Raw genomic sequence first — 25,424 nt, 5'->3', positions numbered from 1 at the left:
CCCTCTCTCCTTGGAATCTAAGTATTAGTTCTGAAAATCAACAAGAGGGATTTAAAATTAATCAGACTCCTTCAACCACACAGAAATTTAAGCTCCTCAACCCTTGGTTTTACTTGGGTGCTTTGATTGGTTGTTCTCAGCCCTGGGCTAGGTTGCAAGACTCCCAAATCCTAGTCTCACATCTGCCACTTTTTTGTTCATAGGAAGGAAAGCAAAATCCCCCTAAAGGACAAAGAAAATCAAACATGAAGTCTCCCAGCCTTCCCTGGAGGCCCTCCAAGGTTCTGTTTTGTCTTCTCAGCTGTGATCTTAGCTCAGAGAAGGTCATGTTTTGTTTTTGTCTTTTGTCTTCCTGCCCGTTCCAGTTGGTCCCAGTCTTTTGAGGTGGGGATTGCTGGGAGGTCACAATGTGCCATTGTTTGGGATGACAGTTCTAGGAGAGCAGGGCTGAGGTCATGTGTCCAGTATTCTGAGAAGCCGACAACCACAAGAATCAGACATTAGGCCCATCAGTGGTTTAATTGTTGAGTTCTTCTCTCCAGGTCTACTGACCCTATTTTTTCTTGAATTTTTTTTTTTTAATTTTAGTTTTAGATGGACACAATACCTTTAATAAATTAATTTATTTTTATGTGGTGCTAGGATCAAGCTCAGTGCCTCACATGTACTAGGCAAGCGCTCTACCACTGAGCTACAACTCCAGCCCCTGGCCCTATTTTTTCAAGGAAAAGTGCGGACACATTAAGTGTCTATGCTTATGAAAATTGTGTTGGCAGAATATTTGAGGCCAGGATGCTTTGGAGAATCTGGGATATAGGTTCACCTTAGTGCTAAGGGCTATGAAAGATTTTATAAATTGTTTCTCTTATTCTTAACAACTTACTTCACTCCAAATTCAGAATTCTTTCATCTTCTCACCCCTGCTGTGCTAGAGATTGAACCAAGGGCCTCATAAAGCTAGGCAAGCACATTACCAAGGAGCCACATCCCCAGTCTCTTTCCACTTTTTGGATGTGTTAAGAGCACTGTGGCTGAGAACAAGGACTTTAGAACCAGAATCCCACCCCAGTATTTACTAGCTGTAGAACTGTCCATTTTAGTTACTTAGCCTCTCTGTCCCTCAGTGTCTTCTCATAAATGATAGCTGTTTATAGTATGTAATGGGAGAAAGGTACTCGAGAAAAGTCAGGTGTAAGAGAAGAAATATTGGTGATTTACCACTAAAGAGGCATACTGTTGCTCGAGGTAATTTTTGGCAACAGCACAGGAGGTGGCTGGGTTTTCTTAGCCTGGGTTTTCTGAAGTGCTGAGGTTTCTGAGGAAGGAAAAGGGGATTTAAAAACACAGTATATTTTTATTATGGAAAATTCCAGGTGTATAGTCAAGTAGAGAGACCAGTATGAAGAACTGCCATAAACCTATCAACCAGCTTTAAAAATTATAATATTTTGGGGTTGGGGATGTATTCTAGTGTAGAACACTTGCCTAGCGTGCATGAGACCCTGGGTTCTGTCACCAGCACTGCCCTTTTCCCAAAGTCAACGTCTTAATAGATCTTATAAATCTCCTTTTCCTTACCCCTTACCATGGAGTATTTTGAAGCAAATCCCAGACATGATATCATTTCACCTGTAAATCATATGTATCTCAAATAAATGAAAAATTTTAAAGATTATCAACCTAAAAAATTAGCACTCATTCTTTAAAATGAGCCAATACTAGGGTGACCATGTGTCATGGTTTGGGGCAGACCAAATTTATGCTGTTGTCAAAAATAATTATTAACAATGCCCTAAAAGGGGGATTTGCAGATCCTGGTGGTTGGTTATGCCTTCTAGCCTTCTCTCCTGCCAGCTTACTATGCCTCTGTCTCTTCTCTAATGTAGATTCATACATGCCTCTTCCTTTGTTCATCCTTGACCCAGTTTTTCTTCTCTCAAAATTGCCCACGAGGTCTCTGGGTAAATTCCCCTGGCCAGGGATATTACAGGTGTCTACTTGATTTGTACACAGTTTTTTTCCAAAGACTTGTGGCTTTCTCCCAGGGTTGGAGCAAAATATCTAGCAGTTTTCTGATTAGATTCTTACAATTTGAAGGAGAAGAAATAAGACTCTGTTCCAAGGCAGGATGATTTAATGACAATAGATAGGACCCCAGCTAAATAGAAGATCATCAGGGAAATTCAAAGCATGGAGTTACCTTTTCAGTTTTCCCACCTAACATCGGTCATGTGTAATAGAATCAGAACTACACTAGGAACCAGGGTTCTTCCTCTAGTTTGCTCTGTGACCTTACCCATTTGAAGCATTTCCTACGGTGTAGCCTCTCCCATCCCCTCACAGTCTGCCCCTTTCTTTGCTCCCATTTATCCAAATATCAGTTGGCAATTGTGGTGACATTTTTAATTTTGTAATTAGACTCTCCTAAGTGCTTCTTGTAAAACTTAAAGATAAGGACCTCTCTTTACTTTTTTATCTCCATTGCCTAGAACAGGGTCTGGCACATAAATGGTTGCTGAATGGATAAACACCAAAGAGCCTTCCTTCTCAGTTTGGTAAAAATTAGACCAGATTCTCCTTAAGTTTCCTCAGGTTCGGTGACTTCCCAGAGTTGCTCAGCTAGCTTATGGTGGAGTGGAATACACTGAGCTGAGGAAGGTGGGATGGGACAGGTGAACAATGACTTCCTCCATTTCCCAACTTCATCTTCTCTTTTGGTCTCTTCTTCCTCCTCTTTTTTCCGTACATCCACTCCTCACACACTTATTTATCTTTTCTTCTCTCAGTGTGCTGGTTCTTGGAGTTCCCTGGAAAAAGCCAGAAGTTGACTCCATCATGGCCGAACTCAAGGTGGAGAGCCGGGCCAGTGTCGACTGGCAGAAGCGCTGCCTGGCCCTGGAAACACAGCTTTTCCGGTTTCGCCTCCAGGCCAGCAAGATAAGGGAGCTGCTGGCTGACAAGGTGAGACCTAGAGTTCCAGGGGCTGCCTCCCCTCACCGCAGGGGGGTCATTGTCAGAGAGGGCCAGAGTCAAAGGGGGAAAGTTGGTGAAAGAAAACTTTCAAAGAGATGCTTTTCACACGTGCAAAATAAAACCCAAGGTAGCTTTTTGTTTATTTGGTTTTGTTCTTATTTTAAGAACAGACTGAGCGGGTTTACTACCGTGTCACCTATCATTTCTCCCTGCTCTACCTCTTCATAAGTACACCAAAGAAATGATAGAATTCTTCTTGGTCTTCTATAACCTCTTGGTTACTTGTGGCTCCTATGTTCCATTATCCCTTAATATTTCTTCTTTTCTTTTGGTCTGGTGATTGAACACAGGGCTACTCTACCACTGAGATATTTTTTAATTATTAGTTTATTATTTATTATTTTTTATTATTTCTCTATTTTATTATTATATTTTTAAATTTCAAGATAGGGTCTTACTAAGTTACTGAGGCTGGCCTTGAACTTTGAATCCTCCTGCCTTAGCCTCCGGAATAGCTGGGACTCCAGGTGTGTGCCCTACCACCATGCCCAGGTTCCCCTTAGCATTTCTTTTTCACTGTGGGCAGGATATTGTTTTAGGAGAAGAATGCAAATGTATCCATCCTACTGCTCACCTTTTGTTAAGCACATGAGCCACTGGTTTTCTGGGGACAAGGACACAGGCACTGGAGACCTGTCTGGCTCTACCAATTTCTAGCTATGTGACCCTGAGCAGGTCCCCTTCACCACTAATGCAGGGAGATAGATGTCTACCTCTCAGATGTTATTTTGAGAGTTACTTCACATATATGAAGGTCTTGGCATAGAACGGGTCTTAAATAGGAACAATTTTATCTTTATAGGCTTTGGTGGGCTGGTGTGGGAAACTTACCACCTTTCATAATGTTTCTGCTGACCTCCAGAGGCGTTGAGCAAAACTCATGTAGAGGGGCTAGGGATGTGGCTCAAGCGGTAGCGCGCTCGCCTGGCATGCGTGCGGCCCGGGTTCGATCCTCAGCACCACAAACAAACAAAGATGTTGTGTCCGCCAAGAACTAAAAATAAATAAATAAATATTAAAAAAAAAAAGTCTCCTCTACAAACTTCAAAAATATTAAAAAAAAAAAAACTCATGTAGAGAGTGGAGACTTGCACAGAAGAAATACACACACACACACACACACACACACACACACATACAAACTTATACATGTATTCATTCTGTATATATTGTGGGGGAGGGGAAGTACTGGACTTAAAGGGTTCAAACCCAGCTATATCCTCATGCTCAACCCTTTTTATTTTTTATTTTGAGACAAGTTCTCCTTAAGTTTCTGAGGCTGGCCTCAAATTTGCAATCCTCCTTTTTTAGCCTCCCTAGTAACTGATTTTTCAGGTGTGTAAACAGATGGATATATATATATATGTATATATATACATACATATATCTATATCTATATATATCTTAAGTGAATCAATCACTCTTTCTGTAGTTTTGATTATATAGTATCAATCTGTTTAGCAAATCTCTCTCTCTCTCTCTCTCTCTCTCTCTCTCTCTCTCTCTCTCTCTCTCTTTTGTACTGGGGATTGAACCCAGGGGCATGTAGGACCTTACTGAGTTACTGAGGTGGCTTTGTACTCTGGATCCTCCCAAGCCTCTGGGATTATAGGTGTGAGCCGCTGCCCCCAGCTCACAAACCTTTCTTTCATAGAACAAAGGTAAAATTCAGCTTAGCCCTCTTCAAGTAATTCAAAGTCTTGATGAGTAAGCAACCGTTTTATTGATAGTCCTGTAACCTGGAGCCCAGGAAGGCAAGTCAGTGGCCTCACCTCTGCATTTCCAAAGCAGGGGGAGTGCCCTGGGCTAGTCTGGACTAGAACTCTTGAACATTGGCTCTATTGGCATTGCTGTCCTTGAGTTCAAACTGTGCAGAACAGGGGCCCTGCAGGTTCCAGCCAGGTGGTGCCAATAGAGAGGAAAGAACTCAGCCCCTTCAGGAAAAGGACAACAGGTCTTAGACAGTGGTTCTCAAAGTTTGGCCAGAATCAATTGTTAAGCACACACTTGTTAAGCATATCTGTCCTCAGCCCCACCCCAGTCCTCTTGATCCCGGTACTGTAATCTCTGTGTTTAACAAGCTCCCAGAAAATGGCTTTGTACTATAAAGTGGGTGAACCTTGCCTTAGGCTGTAGTGTTAGGGGCATGTAGGAGGCAAGGAAAGGGTAGGCAGGAATACATTCAGCCAGGTGGCCTGAAATACCTCAGAGGAAGGACACTTCTGTTTCTAGAAGTAATTAGGGCCACAAAATAACCTTTTAAAAATTTTTAAAAATATTTTTATTAGTTTTGATGCACCTTTATTTTATTTATTTATATATATGGGGTGCTGAGAATCGAACCTAGTGCGTCACACATGCTAGGCAAGCACTCTACCTCTGAGCCACAACCACAGCACCTTTTAAAAATTCTTACCATGAAATACCTAAAATGCTGGATGAAATATTTTAAATATCCTTCTAAACACAGAGATGAACATTGGGAAAAAAATAATAAAAGGACTCCTTAGGGAGCAGAAGAGGGAAGAACCAGGTGGAGCTCACCTCTGGTGGCTGAGTGGTGTGGGGAGAAGAGGGGAGGACAAGGGAGGAGAGGTGAGGGGAGGGGAGGGTGGCCTCCTTTTAGGAATGTAAGGTTTCAGGTTTGAGTTCTGTGGAGACAGAGATGAGGTTTGGCTGGTTGGATCTGAAGGTGAAACAGAGTCTTCCTCATGGAGTCAGGACTACCAAAGGGCTCACCATAAATAAAAAGGTAGATGACAAGAAAATCATCCATCAGCGCAAGGAGATGGCAACAGCTTCTCAGACTTAGGTAAGGCTCTGGGTAGAAAAAACAAAAATAAAGAAAAAGAAGTCTTTAAGAACCTGATAATAATACTAGTTCAATGTTAGGATTTCTACCACCAGTGTGGTTGAAGAAGCCTAAGTTCTGGGCCAGGGGTAACCCTGGGGAACTTTGTAGAAAACAGATACAAAACCTCTTTGAAGAAATAAGACCTCAGTCCAGATCACACAGGATCCTCATAGGAAGAAGAGCCTCAATGAAGGTGAGTATATAATCTGAAATGACTAATGCTTGAGGAATAATTTACGACGATGAGTGAGAACTCACCTACCTGACAAACAATTAGTCTTCTGATAATAGAATTCTTGGCAAGAGACAATAAAATTAACGAGTTCAAAACTATTGAAGACATAACGCAGAAACTTGGAAACATGAGACAAGAACGAGGCAGGATCCAAAAAGGTCAGGTCAACTTGAAAATTACATAGAACTTCTAGAAGAGAAAGTGTTTTAATTGAATTTGTTTTCTTTTGGGGGTACTGGGGATTGAAGCCAGGGCGTTGCACATGCTAGGCAAGCACTCTATCACTGAGCTGCCCTCCCAGCCCAGAAGGGAAACTTAGTGAATAGATAGACCTGAGGAAGTCATCTAGAATGTAGTACAGAGAAATAAAGATATAGAGGCTGAAATATGGATGGCAGGATTCCAGAAGTGGAGAAGAGAATGAAGGAGAGGCATTACTTGAAGGGGTAATGGCTAAAATGTTTCCAAACTTGATAAAAGATCTGAAGCCTCAGATTCAGAAAGCAGAAACCTAAACAGTATAAATTTTTAGAAATCTGTGTATACTATTTTAGCTGTGAGAAGGAACCCAAAACAGCAATGGCTCAAACTAGACAGATGTTTCTTTCTTTTTCATGTAGCATTTCAAACATAAGCAGTCCTGTCTTCTACGTGTTTAAAGATGGTTTCCTGGGCTGGGGTTGTGGCTCAGAAGTACAGTGCTCACCTAGCGTGGATGAGGTACTGGGTTTGGTCTTTAGTACCATATAACAATAAATAAATAAAAATAGAGGTATTATGTCCACCTACAACTAAAAAATAAAATAAAATAAAAAGATGGTATCCAAATTCCTTCCAGTTCCCTTTCCCAGAGGTGCCTGTGTTCCTTCTGCTCATATTTCACTGACCACAACTTTGTCACATGGTTGTACCCAGCTTCAAGGAAGGTTGAGAATTTTTTTTTTTTTTTTTTTTTTTGTGGTGCTGGGGATAGAACCTAGGGAATCACACAAGTTAGGCAAGCATTTTATCACTGAGCTACAACTTAGCCCCAGGAAATGTTCTTGATTCTTACCAGTCATGTGCTCAGCTAAAAGTTAAGTAGTCTAAGATAGAAAAAAGAGAAGAGGAGAACACATAATGGGAAACAACTAGCTGTCTTTAAGTATACAATAATAAGAGTCATATCAAATAGAAATATAGTACATATAACTTTAAAATCAGTAGTGTGGAAAAATGAAATAAAGTCTTAAATCCAGATAGGGAACAGGAAAAAAAAAAAGAATAGAAAAAGGAATACAAGCCAGACACAGTGGTGCACACCTATAATTCCAGCGGTTTGGGAGGCTGAGGCAGGGAGATCACAAGTTCAAAGCCAACATCAGTAATTTAGTGAGGCCTAAGCAACTCAGAGAGACCCTGTCTCTAAATAAAATACAAAAAGGGGCTGGAGATGTCGTTCAGTGGTTAAATGCCCCTGGTACCTACCAACAACAACAACACAAACAGAATATATAGTAAGAAACAAAATGCAGTGGTAGAAGTAATTCCAAATATATTGGTCACAGGAGACACATATAAGAATACATATTGCAGTACTGACATATAAAAATCGTGAATATTCTAAATGTCTTAGTAGGGGGCTGGATCAATATATTGAGCATACTTATACACTGGAATACTACATTGCATTTAAAAAGGTCTTAAGTAGAGCTACATATATAATATCAATAAATCTCAAAAACCAATATTGGACAAAAAATATCAAAAGAGTACAATGTAGTTTATGTAATTTAAAAAAAAAACTACTAGAAGTGTTCTAATACCTAATCTAATACCTCTGTAACCTTGGGCAAGTTTCCTTACCTCTCTGCTTCAGTTTCCTGACCTTTACAATAGGGACACGAATAGTACCTGCCTTTGTAAAGAAATCTCAGGGCTGGGGATACAGCTCAGTGGTAGAGTACTTGTCCAGCATACACAAGGCCCTGGGTTCAATCCTCAACACTGCAAAAAACAAAAGTAGCAAAACAGTTCTCCAGGTTTTGTACAGTTATTTCTCATCCCAGCTCCACACTTGTAAATTTTGTATATTTGGGACTAAGTATATGATTTCAATCAAACATAAAATCTGCAGCTATGAAAAAGAAGCAAAAAACTGTTGTCTTAGATTACAACAGAGTTAGAACTGTTTAATAACTAAACTGGTATTGCAAATCCAAATGCTCACAGGTAACTTTGATAAAGGTAACAGTGAAAAGCGCCAGGCAGGCTGTGGGAGAACTCAAGGACATGGGCTTAAGCCACATATTACCATAAGAAAACGTCATCCTGGTATGGCCAGATCTTCTACTTTTTTTTTTTTTTTTTTTTTGATAGAAGCTGGAAATTGAGAATTGTTTGTAGTGTCTGGATTTTTATGTGACATTTGAGATTTGAATGTGAGAGACTATATAGCATGGTGGCTGACAGTATGAACTGTGGAACCAGTCCACTTGAGTTTGAATCCTGGCTGTGAATCTAATACCTGTGTGACCTTGGGCAAGTTTCTTTACCTCTCTGCTTCAGTCTCTTGACCTGTATGATAGGGACATGAATAGTACCTGACTTTGTAAAGAAATTGAAATGAGTTAAGACTACTTATAACAGTGCTAGACACACAGCAAGTGGCCCTGTTTAGCTATGTACGTGTAGGCTAAAGACCCACACCACTATATATGTCATAGAGGCACTCTTTAGACTCATAGTTGGCAAGTTTTGACTTAAACCTATTCTTTATGTAGATTAATTCTAAATAGGATGACATGTAATCTATCATCTAACCAGGACACTCTGAAGAGAAATGAAAGGAGGCTCTGTTAGTATCTGTGCTGGGACAGCAGGTGAGACTATCCCCGGCAAACTGGTCCCCCTGGTCCTAAGTGCCATCTTTGTACAGAAAAGCACCAGTAAGCAGCTTTTATCTACAAACCAGCAAATGCTCTACGGGGGTACTTTGTGTCATCTTTCTAACAACCCTAGCAGAGAGATGCTGTTGCTGCTCTCCTTTTTTGATGGTAAGGAAACTGAGGCACAGGGTTAAGGAACTTCTCTAAAACTACACCATAGCACAGTCAGCCAGGTTCCAGAGCCTTGGCTCTCACCTGTAACTGTGGATATAAGGTGGTGGCCGGAAAGTTAAACTTCCTTTTCAGAGAAATAGTGGAGACCGAGGATAATGTGGCTTTCAGTTCAGGCCTCTGCTTGGCATGGCAGGACTACTCTGGGCTGCAGGAGAGTGCTCATTGCTCCTGCCATGTGGGGCTGCTTCACAGCATTGCCATATGGAATAAGGAATGGTGGACATGGGGCTTGAATACCAGATTGGTGCCAAGTGCATTTCGTCAGGTTACTGCAGCCAGTTCTAGGGCAGCTTATGCATCTTACGTGCAGCTGATGAAAGTAGATCCCTGTCAGCCACCTAAACCTGACACCTCCTTGGTTGATGAGTCACCCCAGACCCGCAAACTAAGGACAGCTGAGGACATTGTCCTGGCAAGGCCTGTGGGAGAAGGAACAGAACCCACATAAAGGGAGGCCCACCTAAAGGTGCCAGGTTTCCAGAGCTCCAGGTATGACCCTTTAAGCAAATGTGGAGAAGAAGGATCTAGCCATGAAGTGTTGATGCTGGGATTAAAAGGGGAGCCTATAAACTCCCAAAATGACACACCTAGAGTACTCCAGCGGCAAGAGAGAAAGTATACTTTCATAAAAACAGATAGAAACAAAATGTTAAAGATATTTTCAAACAAGAACAGTGGGATGTTAGTAATTGTTGAGTATAACAGCGTATATATGGGATTATGCTTTATCTTTTTAAAAAGTCTGGTTCAAAATGTTTTCAATATTCAGAAACTAGTTTTAGAGGAAATAGAATGCCTCAGCATAAAAGTGAACACAAAATGCTTCGAGTGTCAAGTGTCCTTGCCAGGAAGATAAGAATGACTGGGAGGGTTGGCAACAGTGGGGACCACCTGGCAGCCTTGAAGCAGCCAGCCCTGGCTGGGAGGAGACCCTGGCCCTGGACAGTTCCTTGCCATTTCTTTTGCTTTGGTAAAGCAAAACCTTGAAGGGATGGATAATAAAATACCTTAAAGGGATGGATAACAAAATCTTGAGGGGAAAAATTCTTGCTGCATTGCCCATGACAAGTGATTTCTGGCTCTGATTAGTATCATTGACCACTCACTCTTGATCCAAATGAAAATGCCTAGCTGGGAGGTAAGACTCAAGTTTGTTCCTTATTCTACCTTGGTCTCCATCTCAAAATTGGAAGACAAATATTCCAGTGGATGAATTAGAAAAAGTCAGACAATTATTGCAGAAGGTCATGGGTATGGCCTTCTTACGGAAGTCATAGGCCATTTTCTAAGCTGCAGAGCAGATATTAGAACTAAGGGATCCAGCCGAAGGTCAATCTAGGAAATCTCTTTAGTGTCCAAGGCCTTCTCATTTAACATTTCATTGTATTCTTTAAAAAGAAAATGCTCCCAGTCATTGCCTTAGTTACTTTCTTCCTGCATGGGCAAAACTCAAGCAAACAGGGACTCCTGGAATACCTCACAGAACCCCACTTCTGTCCAACATCCATGACTTGGTAAAACTTGCATGCCTTTTCCTGTGTGGGTCACTGGCTCCAGTTTCTGGTCTCTTGATTGCAGGTTTCAGGTTCCTGGAGAGAAAGGACCTGGTCAGCCTGCTCAGGTCTGGTGCTGAAGGGGGAAGGGATATTTAGTACTGATCTGGGAGCCACCACTATGTGTCATCCAGCCCTTGTCTCCCACATCACTAAGTGGAATTCCTTTTACATTGGGCAACACCCCTATAACCATAGTATAGATTTGTGTTGTGCCATTGTCTGTCCATGGGCTAAGGGTCATGGAGCTCCTTCAGGACAGGCCCTAGGGCCATTTGGTTTGGGAAAGTGTGCCTGGCTCAGAGAGGAATTGCTCAGTTCATTGGTAAATTTCAAGCCAGAGTTCAAGTCAAGGGGAGGAAGTGGAGTAGCCAGAGAAAAGGTGAGGTCTGCACATTAGGTAAGTGAGGGCTGGTCTGGAGCATGGAAAGTAGGGGACCCTGATCCTGCCCAGCATCATGGAGGACTGCAGGGATATGCATCAAGTATGTGTGTAATGCATACAGGTTGCCCTGGGGCAAGACAGGCCTGGGGCAAAATTAGCCAGGTCAAGGCACATGGCATTTGACATTTGACTGTAGGCTGTATGAATTTTCTGTTCCTCCTAGGACCTCTGTGTGCTAGTGTGAGTTTGGGCAGCACATGGTGATGCCCTGGCAGGGGGAGAGTGGGAGCTGATGTCCAGCCCACATTCTTCTCGCCAGTCTAGGCTCATGAAGCTGCAAAGAATGTTGCCATGGCCCGTAGGATCATGAGCAACTCTTCAGGCTGCAGTTTTGATCTGGTCCCTGATGAATTTCCGTATGCAAGACCATCAGTTCCTTTGTTTGAGCCACTTGGTAGAATTACTGAGTTCCTCAGACCCGAATGACATGCTTTTCCTGGCAGCAGGATAGACATTTTTTCTTTTTATTTATTTTGCATTGCTGGGGTTTGAACTCAGAGCCTCAAACATGTTTGGCAAGCTCTCTACCACTGAGCTACATCCCCAGCCCAAAGACAGAATTTTTAAAATGTAGGGGCTGGTGTTCAGTGGTAGAGCATATGCTTAGTAAGCACATAGCCTTAGGTTCATTATAATCCCCAGCACCAAAAAAAGGACTTGAGCCTTTCTATTTCTTTAAAATTTAAGAATGTCATGAATGTTATTTATACCCAGCCAGTGAGATATTCTGGGTAGGGAAGGACAGTCTCTTCCTTATGACTGAGGTGGGCTTATGTAGGATCATGGCCAAGTTGGGCGTGTGGGTGAGCAATGGTATGGCCCTGCCTGTGACCCAGTGCAGAGAGGAAGGGGCCTCTGGAAGAGGGGACTGAAGAAAGGATGGGGGCAGGAGTGCTCAGGAAGAAAGATGTAACACTGCCACCCCAGCACCCTTTACAGTGGAAAAAGAGCTAGGCTCGCTCCCTCAGCTGTGAGGACAGCAGCCATGCCCTTTTACCTACCCACTAAACTCAGGATCAGGGAATCCAGAGTTGCCAGGAAAATCTTTACCCTGACACCCTTGAGCCACTTGAGATGGCAGTTGAAGACTGATGGCATCTGTATACTTTGCTTGAGTGCCCCAGTGCCATTTTCAGTTGGGTCACAGCACCTGTGTCTCCCCTTCCTGTCTGGCTGTACAGATGCAGGAGCTGGAGCAGAGGCTGCTGGAGGCGGAGCAGAGAGCAGAGAATGCAGAGACCCAGGTAATGGGGAAGGGGATTAGCTCAAGTATGAAAATGTGGGCACAATCATCACACTGAGTTCTTTGCAAGGGGGAAATGAAAAAAAAAAACTAACTGCTGGACCTGAACGTGTGAAGGTGCAGGGAGTGTTCTATGAGAATGAAGGGGTCTGGGTAAGGTCAGTATAGTTGGTCCAATAGGCCTTGTTGTGCTGTGGGAATAAATTAAGTTATAGTCTCAGCGATTTGTCACATTTAGCTCTCATGTATAGAACCCATCCATTGAGGGTTCACCAGCAAGTCTGCTCCCACAGTCATTCAGGGGTCCAGGCTGGAGGTACCTCCCCTGCCTTATAGCTGCTCCTCTTGGTTCGGTGTGGCAGGGAAAGAGCTGGATGCTTATGCACCAGCTCTTAAATGCTTCAGGCCAGAAATGATGTGCCATGTCTACTCCATTGGCTGGATGAATTATGTGGCCCCATCTAACTAGAGAGGGTTAGGAAATATGGAGAAGCATGTCAATATTCAGTGAACAGTAAGTACCTCTCCTCATGATTTGGAACAGTGCCCTTCAGGGCCATTTGTCATATCCAGCTTATCCCTGGTAGGGTCCCCAGAGATAGATGGGCCAGAACCTAGCTGGTCTTTTCAAAGTAGCCAAATTGAGTGTCTTGCTTGTCAGTTCCTTTTGTCCAGATAAAGGCTTAATAAATGGCCACTTAATTAATTGGAACAGACTGCTCTGGGTAAGGGCTCTGCCTGAGAGTCGTGGATTTGAATAATGTGAGACCTCAAGAGAGCATTGGTACTTTTCAGGTGGGTGTGATGGAAGAAAAGGTAAAACTGTCCAATCTGAAGAATGTGGACTCCACTGGGAGCCTGCACCGAAAATACCAAGAATTGCTGAAAGTCATGCAGGGCAAAGATGAACTCATCAGCCACCTGGAGGCACAACTGGAGAAGCAGGTAAGGGCTAACTTGCAACAGAGCACCAGTTCCCTCAACATCTGCTCTAGTTGGCCCCCAGCTTCTGGGCCCCTCTGCTTGAGGCATGAAATGATGGAAACTCACTCCCTCATGAGCCTGTTTTTTCTCTCTCTTTGAAATAGTGATTTTATTTACTACAGATATATAATTATAAATGGGATGGTTACATTACATGTAGTATTTTTTAAATTATATTTAGAAAGACCCATGCTTTGTTCCATAATGATGAACCTGTTGTTTTATAAGGAGATTTAATTATTGGAAGATTCCTTCCCACACTGTTAGAAGTCAAGAGAGGATATAGGGAAAAGGACTTTGGAGGCAGATGATCTGGGTATGAATCTCACCTCTGCACCTGCTGTTCTCTGTGAGCAAATTGCATAAGTTGGTGATTCTCAGTTTACACATTTATAAAATAGGGGTCATAATATCTCATAGGGATTTTGGGAGAATTAGGGGAGGTAATCTCTATATAGTATCAGATACGTGGTCAATGCTTGGTAAGGAGACCTTTTCCCTTTCCACGCGGGCCCGTGCCTTGCCAACATGTGCTACACGATACTTGTCTGTAGTGTAACCAGAACAGCATACGGCTGGACAGTCAACCTTGGTTAGCTGTTTAGCCAGTTTCTCAGCTAACCTGAATAGACAGAGACCTAAGTTATTACCTTCTCTGAAAAATCAAGGCCTCCATTCCTGAGTATGTGGGAGACACTGCTCAGCATTTCAGCTATAGTGAGCACCCTTGCTCCCCAGAGGACTTCTGGAATGCCCCACTACCAGTACCTATACCCAGCCTCCTCCCCTTGTCAGTCTCATGAACTTCATCCCAGCTCTGTCCCTTCCCTTGGCCGTTGGTTTTATGTGGCCAACTTCCCCCTGGTGTCAGAGCTCCATCTGTTTCTAACAGTGGACCCCACAGTAGGGTCAGGTGACGTTAATTTCTGCATGTGCATTCTCCATGAAGTTTCCAGCTAATTCTGGCAGTATCTTCCAACCATCGTGGGCAAATTTGTAATCATTCATCAGCATTCACTGAACATTCCCTCACTGGATGTGCCTTTATATGCTGTGGGGCAGCGTGTGTTCCTGCACAATCATGGGAAAACAGTTTTTACACTTGGAATGTCTAATTAAGTTTAGAGGTACCCTAACTTCTCTTTCAGGGGGATTATGGGTGTGGCAGCATTCTGGGGATTGATGGGCAATATGACTCCTGCTAAAGTTCCTTAAGTCAGAAAAATATTTTACAATTACACTCAATAGGTCAAGATTAGAAGAGAAAGAATACTTTTCTGGGAGTCAAGAGACCTGGTTTGAGTCCCAGCTTTGCTACAAACTGACAGAGGCCAGTCATTTCATCCCTGGGCCTCAGTTTCCACGGCTGTACAAAGAGGGTACTAAATTAGGTCAGGGGTCCACTGTTTCTTTTTTTTAAATATTTATTTCTTAGGTGTAGATGGACTCAACACAATGCCTTTACTTTTTTTTTTTTTTTTATGTGGTGCTGAGGATCGAACCCGGGTCCCGCCCGTGCTAGGCAAGCACTCTACTGCTGAGCCACAATCCCAGCCCCTAGGGTCCACTGTTTCTGTAAAGGGCCCAAGAATAACTATTTTAGGCTTTGTGGGCCACAGAGTCTCTGTAACAACTATTCAACTCTGCTGTTGTGATATGAAAGCAACTAGAAACAATCCATAAATGAACGTGCATGGCTGAGTTCCAGCAAAACTTTGTTTACAAAAAATAGGCGGCATGGGCGGGGGTGCTGTAGCTCAGTGGCAGAGCACTTGCCTAGCACATGTGAGACACTGGGTTCAATCCTCAGCACCACATAAAAATAAATAAATAAAATATAAAAAAAAAAAAACATAGGTGAGGGATAAACAGATAGAGGACTGGGTTGGCTTGTGGCTTGCCAAACCTTGAACTAGATGACCTTGAAGATCTTCCTAGCCCTCTGACTCTTTGATATTCCCATCTCATTTCCCTCGTTTGGAGCTTATTCTGTCCTCCTAATAGTTGTCTGGCAGTCTTTCCCTACATGCATAATCAAAGTCCTTATTACTGGTCACTCAGCTACTCAGTAGACACTTGTTGCTCCTTGGTTTTTAGATCGGGGTCCAGGTCTTGGAGAGCTGGCTGATACCTGGTGCTATGTACTTTCTGTCTATCTTCATCCTCAGAGTGGCCCACATTCCCCATTTTAGAGGTGCCAGTGTAGGCACAGAGGGTTATTATAGCAAATAAGCTCACATATAGGATCGAAGCCCATGTTCCATTCTATTCTAGGCTGCTTTTTTTAGATACAAACTTCCTTTTTATCCTTAGTGATATGCTAATTTAGACTTTGTGTATGTGTGTGTGGTGCTGGGATTGAACCCAGGGCCATGTGCATGTGAGGCAAGCACTCTACCAACTAAGCTATAACCCCCTTGGTTTTGTTTTTTTAATTGTAAAGGTAATACATGCTGGGCTGGAGTTGTAGCTCAGTGGTAGAGCGCTTGCCTTGCATGCAGGAGATACTGGGTTCAATCCTCCTCACCACATAAAAACAAATAGATAAAACAAAGGTATTGAGTCCATCTATAACTTAAAAGAAGTAATATGTGCTTATGGTAAAAAATAGACACATTAAAACCCAGTAGGGTCTAAAATGACAAATAATATTTTTCCTTTATTAAAAAACCCTTTATTTCCACTCCTAGCTGTTAATGTTTTTTGTGTATCAAAGCATGGCATTTTACTTTCATTCTGTGGATGTGCCATGTATTGAAACAATGTGTTGTTGGTAGTGAACACTTAAGACTGTTTCCAGTTCTGAGTTTTCTAGTTGGTGTGTCACTTTCTCAAGTAATATTGCAGCAAATGACTCCTGAGCTGTGGCTTTCTTAGGTCAATGTACACTTTTAATGTTGACATATGTTATCAAATTGCCACCTCACAGGCTTTGCCAATTTGTATAAGAGAGGTCATGCCCAGCATTCATGATGGTTTGGGGGTAATATCAGACTTTTAAATTGTGTTAGTCAGCTAGAGAAAAATAATGTTTTCCTTTTATCTACATACTTGAAATTATGAGTGAGGTCGAGCAGCTTTTCATGGCTTTATCTTTCTTTTTTGTTGATTTCCTGTTCATGTCCTTTGCATGTGTTTTTTGGATTGTTCAATTCAAACAGCCCTTTGTATGTGGACTTTCTGAGTTGCAAATCCTTCCCCAGTAGGTCTTTTGATTTTGTTTAAGGGATTCTTATTTTAGTCATAATAGTAATTGATAGTGATGATATAGATTGATTAGTCTTTCCTTCATAGCTTTTTTGGGATTTGCATTATACTTAGGAAGGCCCTTCCCACTTTTTAAGAATGTTTTTTAAAAAAATCCTAGCTGGGGCTGGGGATGTGGCTCAAGTGGTAGTGCGCTCGCCTGGAATGCGTGAGGTTCGATCCTCAGCACCACATAAACATAAATAAGTGAAATAAAGGTATTGTGTTCAACTACAACTAAAAAATAAATATTAAAAAAAAATCCTAACTGAATTAAAATTTTTTCTGTTGGGTCCCCCCCATCCAATCACTCGTTGTCCCTTCTCTCAGCTTCCCACTTTTGGTCATTCACTCCACCAGTGACCAGTAGTGATGAACTGAAGGCCCTGTCTTTCCTGCAGAAGCAGCTAAGAGCTGAAGAAGCAAAAATTGTTCAAGAAAAAGCTGCAAAGATCAAGGAGTGGGTGACACTAAAGTTATCAGAGGTGAGTGGAGAGCTCATGTTGGGGGGCCTGGCCTGGGGGTAAGGCTGGGGTTGCCTCTTCCCAAGTTCCTGCCTCCTCTGCTTGGTGGCAGCTTGCTGACCTTCATCTTGTTAACCATTTGTCCTGCATTCAGATTAAACTCTGTAGCACCTGGCTTTATCTCTTGTTCCTTTTGTCATGATCAGTTTCCCTGGAGCTCCTCACTAGCATTTGTGTGTTTAAGTTTGGGAAGAAGGAAAGAACCTCACTTTTGAGAAGTCCCCTCAGTTTTCTTCTAAGGAGCACACTCAGACCATCCTCCACTCACCATCTTTTCTTCTCTGTCCCCTCCATTTTCAACTTTAAAAAATCCAGGTATGGTGGCACATGCCTGTGTCTCAGTAGGCTGAGGCAGGAGGATCGCAAGTTCAAAGCCCACCTCAGCAACTTAGCTAAACCCTGTCTCTAAATAAAATATTTTAAAAGGCTGCAGATGTGACTCAGTGGTTAAGCACCCTTGGGTTCAATCCTGGATATCCCCCCCAAAAAATTTGTGGCAAACATTAATAAATAATAAAAAGTAATTATGATAAAACATGTAAAATTTACCAAATTCTTATTTTAAGTGTACATTTAGTGGCATTAAATACACACACAGTGTTGTGTAGCCAATCACCACTGTGTCCAAAACTTCTCATCACCCCTCAAAATTCTGTGCCCTCCAAATGCTCTCTTTCCCCAGCTGCTAGAAACCTCTACTCCCCTTTTCCTTTCTGGGTATGCATTTTGGTGGTTATCACGTGCTACAGCTGTATCAGTGCTGCTAGCATACAAACAAAAACCAGCCTCCTTCTAAAGAAAAGAAAAGGGAGTTTGGACAAGGATGAACTCCATCTCTTCTTCCTTTGTCCTCCAGAGACACATGGTTCCTCCTTCAGGAGCATGTTTCTCATTTTGCACCCCTCCCCTTCTTTAGATGCTCATCTCAGGTCCCATGATAGACTGCAAGTACTTGGAGACAGAACTAAGGACTGGTTTACCTCCATATTCCTATAGCCCCAGCTGATCCTTTCTAAGAAATGCTCCATGAAAGTATGCTGGATTTAATTTAAAAAGAAAATGCATCTGGGCACAGTGGTGCATGCCTGTAATCCCAGTGGCTCAGGAGGCTGAGACAGGAGGATCTTGAGTTCAAAACCAGCCTCAGCAAAAGTGAGGCACTAAGCAACTCATAAAATACAAAATAGGGCTAGGGATGTGGCTCAGTGGTTGAGTGCCCCTGAGTTTAATCCCTCATACCCCCCCCCCGCCCCTGCAAAAACAGAAAAAAAAATGCAGTCAACATGAGGCTGGATCTCATATATGTTTTGTTGAACAAAACAAATCAGACACACAGAAGTACATACTGTATAGTTGCATTTATCTAAAGTACAGAAATGGGCACAACTATGGAAAACCAAGGTGAAGGGATGCATCCTGAGATGGTAAGTCCCAAAAAGCAAGGAAGCAAATTCAGTAAACTTTAAAGAGTGGTGTCCTTTAGGAGGGAAATAAGGAGCGAGTGATAGTGAAGGGGTGAGTCAGGAAGTTGCATGGGGTGCTGCCAGTTAGCTTATATTTGTTAAGTGGGCAATTGTCACATGCATGTGAATTTCAGAATTATTTGTGAATTTGTTCATTGATGCAGGATGCAATTGTCTATGTATATGTTGTATTTCACTATTTATCTATCTATCTATTTATTTTCAGCACGGCAATTGAAGCCAGAGACACTTTACATCCTCAGCCCATTTTTTTTTTTTTTATCTTTTGTCACAGAGCCTTGCTAAGTTGCTGCCCAGCTAGCTTCAAACCTTCCCGCCTTAGCCTCCTGAGTAGCTGGGATTACAGGCATGTGCCACTGTGCCTGGTTATATTTCACACTTTTCAGAAGGATAAACATAGTGAAAATTTCAAGTCATAGCACCAACAAACAAACAAAACTAGAAAAGGAAGCATGGGGGCTGTCAAAGTATAGGGTCAGCACTGGATTGGTGGGACACTGGGTGCTCTTTTTCAAAGATATGGGCTTTTAATTTTATTTAGAGTTCTATGTCTGAACCTGTAGGAGCTGAGTATTCTAAATCTCCCTTTTCTAAACTTCCCTTATCTCTCCCTCTCTCCCTCTCCCCCTCTCTTCCTCTTCCCTCTCCCCCCCCCCTCTTCCTCTTTCCCTACACCTGCCCCCATCCCTTCCCTCCCTCCCTTCTTTCCTTCTCTCTATGGAACCCAGGACCTTGAGCATACTAGGGATGCACTTTACTACTGAGATACATCCCTGCCCCCTCTGAATCTTCATTTTCTTTTTTTCCAGCTTGAGATGGAGAATCAGTATCTGAAAAACTGTAATCAGCGCCTGGTGGAACAGGTGGGAGCCCTTCAAGATGCGCTAGAAGGTAGGCAGGCCTGGGTGTGTGCGCTGTGGAGTACGGTGCTGATTTGAGGGAGCTCTCAATACACTTGAGGATGTAAAAAAAAATTGTTTTTGCCCCAATCACAGCTCTTCAGATGACACCTTCAGGGAAGCTGCTGGTGGCCCCCCAAGAAGCCCCAGAGGAGAATCCTGTCCCTTCAGAGCCAGGAGCTCAGCCTGTGGCACAAGATAGTGGTTCTCAGGTCCAGGCTTTGAAGGTGGCTTTGCCTGGACCTTGTCTGGGTGCCCTGCAGAGCAAGGGCTCTGTGCCTGAAGCCAGAAGCCCAGTGGAGGATTCTAGTTCCAGCATGGTCCACCCCGAGGAAATAGAGGCCAAGACCCTTCCACCTCATCTGGGAAAAGAGGGCTCTCCCACCCAGCTGGGTGTGACACCTGGCTCCGCAAGATGTGGCTCAGCCTCCTGGGGGGAGAGCCTGGTCACTGCTCGTTGTGGAGGGATACACTTTGGGACCAAGACCTCTGCCAGGGAAGGTGGCCCTGGCAGCAGCCTAACCCTACCAAAGGCACGGGCTTCCAGTGCCCCCTGGAATAGCATCCAGGTGGCCAAAAGGCACCACAGCCAGCCCCAGGTAGGCCCTGGGCACTTTGATCATGTGGTGAACATTGAGGTTGGAGCCCTGGCAGCCCTCCACCCCTCTGTCCTTTCTAAGCTGAAGCCCCCAGCTGAGCTCCGGGAAGAACCAGAGAAGATGGAAATGGAGGAGTCACCTCCAGCAGGGAAGGAGGAAGGAGAGAACCTGAAGGCCCCTAGACCTGAGCTGGAGAAAGAAGAACTGGAGAATAAACCACCCACACCTCCACTACACCGGTTTCCATCATGGGTAAGAGGCAACCTTGGGGCCAGACAGAGGGGCAGAACCATTAATAGGTTCACAGTCCACACACTGAGCATCCCTACTGCAGCTCTGAGGGGCCTCCCCAACCAACCCCGCTAGTGGGGGGCAGAGCCAGATCTGAAGTGATGTGGATGGTGGCTGGCAGTCATTTCTCAAGCCTCACTAAGTGCCACATACCAATCTGGGTGCTTTGTGCACATTTTCTCTTTTCATCTTTGTGACTTTTTGAGTGTGGGTTTAAGAGCACAGGTCCTAGGAAGAAACCACTAGGGTTAAAATGCTAACTGTGTGACCTTGGGCAAGTTACTAAACTCTGTGCCTCAGTTTCCCTACATAATTGGGGATAATAGTCACTACTTTATAGGGCTGTTGTGAGGATTAAATGTGTTGATAATTAAATGTGTTGATATCTAATAAGTCCTTGCAAGTGGTAAATGATATGTTAAGTGTTGAGTATTTTTATTTCTTTTTTACTTTTTTCCTTTTTTACTTTTTTGGCATACTGGGGAGTTGAACCCAGGCCCTCACATGTGCTAGGCAAGTTCTCTACCACTAAGCTGCATCCCTGGCCCTTTTTATTTTTTCTTTTGAGACAAGGTCTCGCTAAATTGCCCAGGCTACCCTCAGATTTTGAATCCTTCTGCCTCAGCCTCCTGCATAGTTGGGATTACAGGGGTGAATCACCATACCACCTAGATATTTTCATTTCTGAGCCTTAGCTTCCTTACTTGTAACATTAGATAAAATTACACCATGTCTGGTGGAATCACTTCAGAATCAATGACCTTGGGTGGAGTTAGAGACATGGATGAAACAAGACCGGCCTTGTATGAGTACATAGTTGAGCTGGGCAATGGGTACCAGGTCATTATCTATACTGTTCTCCCTACTTTTGTGTCTGACATTTTCTGTGATAAAATGTTAACGTAAAAATGGAGTAGGTGGGGTGTTATTAACATTTCTTAGGTTAGCAGTGAGGATGGCATGAGTTGTAAAGGGCTTAAGTACAGGGCCTGGCATGTGGGAAGGATTCTCAGCTGTGCAAGGAATTGGTGCTGTTTCTCCCCTTTGGAAATTGCTGTCCCCTCCATTTTAGTTTTTTGCCCATGGTCCTGTGGGGATAGTGAGAGAGTCAGGCTTTGAACTGAGTGTCGACTGCCTTCAGAGCCCAGCACCAGCAGTCTAGCTGTACAGCCTCCAGGGGACATGGCCTGGGCAGTTGTCAAGTCTCTTACTCATGGTCAGACCAGATGCTACCATGTGAGGCAGCACTATGAAGGACAGCTGAGTGTTGGCTCCTGGCAGCAGAGGGAATGGGGTGCCCAGGGATGGGATTGTCTCCCCACACCACTACTTGGGAGATCCCTAATTTCAGGAGCGCTGGATCAGGGAGGCTCCTGTCCAGGCTTTTTGCATTCACCCTTAGCAGCAAATGCTGACCAGTTGCTGATGGTTACAGTGGAACCTGCAAACTGGGGACAAAGCTGAGCAGAAAGCAGGCTATACAGAATGTCAGGAGATGGGAAAGTGCCATGGCCCCATGGCTGACCATCCTTCAAGCCATGGCTGCTGATGCACTTCTTGTTCATTGTTGTCTTGCCCTGGAGCCCTAAAGCACAGGTGGGGCCAAGGGAACATCGGACAAGGGATAGGGCAGGAGAGCTTAGCAGGTGTTAACCCAGAAAAGTGTTGCTTACACTGATCATTTTGCCATATATCATCTACCATGGTGACTAAGAGTGGCTCTTAGTTCACATTAAGTGTGTGTGTATGTGTGTGAGAGAGAGAAAGAGAGTGGAGATGGGGAAGGGAGAAAGGAGAGGTTAGAATATATAAAATGCTTTAATGGCTCCTACCTGTAGTCCCAGGACAGAGGCAGAGGCAGAAGGATCACTTTAATCCCAGAGTTCAGGTCCAGCCTGGGCAACATAGCAAGACCCAGTCTCAAAAAACAAAAACAATAAAATGCTTCAGACCCTGTTGCCTGCGTGAATGTCGCCACACTCTAGGGTACAGGTTTTAAGGGGAAGCATCAAATCTTTCTGCAGACCCTTTCTCTCTCTCTCAGCTGGGTCCCAGGGACCCAAAGAGTTGGCCAACGCAATTTAAGGAGAATTTTGTCTCCTGTTGTCAGTCCTCTTTGTAACTTGCTCCTGAGGGAAACAAGACTTAATGCCACAGTGTCAGTTCATCCAAGACCCTGAGGTAGGATCACCCTATCCCATGACAGCCAGAGGGCTTAGCCCCTCTCTAAGGCAGGACCTGGGCAGTGACCATCTCGGGGGGCGGGGCTGGGAATTAGAGGAGGACATTTTTTACTCTGAGGGAGTCAAAAACATTTATTTGCCTTTGGAGTCTGTAGGGCCTTTTTTCTCTTAATCCTTCTGTCAACTTTGTGAGGTAGGCATTAGATACACTTTTGCCAAATAGTACCTCAATCCCTTAAGCTTGAGTTTCATTTCCTTTGTGAAGTTAGAATAAACTTGATTTAATTCCGTGATCACTGCTGGCAGAAATCCTCTTTTCTCTGCCTAATTTCATGGCTTACACCTGATTTATCTACACTGTGCAAGCTCAGGAATCCCCTGCCTGCCTCAGCGCCCTATGGTCGTCCTTCCTCACTGCCCGCCACCTCTTGTCTTGCCGAGGCTCCAGTTACCTCAGCGTCTCCTCCCATTTCACTAGCCTCTCACCTTAGTTGCCCCCATGCTACTGCCTGCCTCTAGAGCTATACCCTGGTGTGCATCCTACTCCCTCCCAGCCCTGTCCCCAGCCCAGCTGGCCCCCAGCTGCCTCCCTGGGCTAGGCTGGCATTCCTCCCAAAGCTGACTGACCTTCCTCTCCAGCCCCTGTGACTCTTGTCACCTGAGCAGGCCTTTGTTCTCCCTGTGGGGTAAGCAGAGCAAATAGCTCTAGAATAGCCTGGGCAGGGCCTTGTGGTTTTTTAGGACAACCAACCTCCCAAGACCCAGGGGCCTCCTTAGGCCCCAAGGGGATGGGAGACCTTAGGGCCCATATTCTCTATGAGTGTCTTTGACTTTGGAGTTTTGAATTCCTGTTGGGCTAAATAGGCTTTATAGGTTGTCCCTGAGGCCTAACTATGATTTAACAGTGTTGCTATAGGAAGCCAGCATGTTCTAGGTTCCAAATGGCTGGCTTTCCAAAGAGCATACCATCCCCGTGTAGCTCTGACTTCCTCATTATCAACACCTCTAACTTCTCCCATAATTAAAAAAAAAAAATCACTTGATTCCACACCAGCCTCCTGGAAGGTATTATTGTCTCCACTTTGGAGCCGAGGGAAATGAAGCTCAGAAATGAAGAAACTTGGCTGAGATCCCTTAGACAGTAACTGGCCCACCCAGGTCTGCCCACCTCCAAAGCCATATTTTCCATTTGCTGGGGCCAGGCACTGTCCTAGGCGCTGACCTGGGACCTCTCATTTCAGGAGAGCCGGATCTATGCAGTGGCCACTTCAGGCATGCAGCTGTCAGATGTGTCTTCCCGGAGTCACGTTGCCTGCTGTGGTGAGTCCAAGCAAGGCTCAAAGGGCTTGAATGCCACTGGTGGGCAGAGTGGGCAAGTAGGGAGGTGGAGACTGAGCAATATCCAGGGTCGGGATGGCCTGGTGCTAGTGCCCGTCCCCAGCAGGAGCAGTTCAGGTGCGGTCCCACGGCCCGGGCTGTGCAAGAGGGAAAAGAAGTTATGCAGGTTCAGCCCTGACTGCTGGCTCCAAAGTTACTGGCCAGCCCCAGCATGCCCACAGTGATTGGAGCCATGGACACATGGCAAGAGTGGAACACGTGCAAACCATGTGGAGGGGTAAATGATTAAAGGGCAAGAATTTTGGATTTCATTGCGGTAGGTCCTCTTCTGTGTGGTCTCCAAAGGAAGTCAAGGGGAACGGAAAGGAGGAAGATGCCTCCCCGACATACCTCTCTGCCACCTTAGTTCATCCCATCCCTCTTTTCCCCCAGCTTCAAGCCCTCCTGCCCTTGCATCCCCTGTGTCTTTCTCTGGCCTTGTCTACAAGAATGTCACTGTGCCTGTCTACACAGCACTGAAAGGGGTAAGAAAGGACTATGCAAAGAAGGGATATCCCCATCAGTAGAGCCCCTGGGCTTGGCATGCAGAGACTTGGGGGGGAGGGTGTTGAGGGCCAGGCACCTGCATGCAGTGACCTTGAACAGTGAACTGAACCCATCATATATGTCATTTTGATTTGTTATTTATAATTCTGATTATAAGAATTCTGCATTTATAAAAATCTGAGCCAGTAAGAATGTGGCAAAACAAGAAGTTAAACGTTAGACCTCTGCCTGCTCCAATTCCACTCCCATCTTTTCTCGTGTCTTTCTCATTTCCTAGGTCCCAGAGGGCAGTGGGACTCCTTCGAGAACTGGTTATATATGTTTATACATACTCCCATGACACTGCTAACATTGCTACTCATTTTAAGCAAAAATCAGATGTACTGCAACAGGATGCTTCCATACACATTTTGTCTTTTTGTTATTTGTTTTTGAATCATAATAAAAAGTTTGATAAAACTTCTGATGGAAGAATAAAAAAAATGAAGTTTCCTCTCATAGTTATTTTTAATTCCTAACCCCAGAGAGAACTATCATTCATGGTTTGGTGTTTATTCTTTTGGGCCCTCTGCTGCATTTATTTACAGATGCACTTATAAATATTTACGTGCCCTCTCTTTCTCTCTCCCTCTTTTCCTCTTTCCCTCTCTCCTCATTTTTTCACACATGCACGCCTACATATGCACACAAAGGGTATATGATACACATCATTCTATGTCTCTATTGCTCTCTTGACATAGATATCCTTGTACTTAAATATACAGAATTCTAAAGGTGGAATCTCTGGGCAGATTATATGAGTGTTTTGGGTGTTGACAGGTACTGCTACATTATTTTCTTAAAAATGCCTTATGGGCTGGGAGTGC

The 25,424-nt window shown here is 44.0% G+C and overlaps 1 protein-coding gene across 1 annotated transcript in view; it reads left to right on the top strand.

Annotated features, from left to right (window-relative positions):
• Plekhh1 (pleckstrin homology, MyTH4 and FERM domain containing H1) overlaps positions 1 to 25,424 on the top strand; it is a 50,275-nt gene that overhangs the window by 5,666 nt on the left and 19,185 nt on the right. Inside the window, exons 3-11 of the mRNA XM_026385135.2 lie at positions 2,787 to 2,961; positions 12,403 to 12,465; positions 13,260 to 13,409; positions 17,096 to 17,179; positions 19,512 to 19,593; positions 19,698 to 20,200; positions 20,282 to 20,452; positions 23,916 to 23,994; positions 24,445 to 24,536. Of these exons, the coding sequence (XP_026240920.2) occupies positions 2,787 to 2,961; positions 12,403 to 12,465; positions 13,260 to 13,409; positions 17,096 to 17,179; positions 19,512 to 19,593; positions 19,698 to 20,200; positions 20,282 to 20,452; positions 23,916 to 23,994; positions 24,445 to 24,536 (1,399 nt within the window). The remainder of the gene's footprint in view (positions 1 to 2,786; positions 2,962 to 12,402; positions 12,466 to 13,259; positions 13,410 to 17,095; positions 17,180 to 19,511; positions 19,594 to 19,697; positions 20,201 to 20,281; positions 20,453 to 23,915; positions 23,995 to 24,444; positions 24,537 to 25,424) is intronic.

The sequence above is a fragment of the Urocitellus parryii genome, chromosome 6 (assembly GCF_045843805.1).
Source record: "Urocitellus parryii isolate mUroPar1 chromosome 6, mUroPar1.hap1, whole genome shotgun sequence".
NCBI classification, from domain to species: Eukaryota; Metazoa; Chordata; class Mammalia; order Rodentia; family Sciuridae; genus Urocitellus; species Urocitellus parryii.
This window is presented reverse-complemented; position numbering and strand designations above follow the sequence as displayed.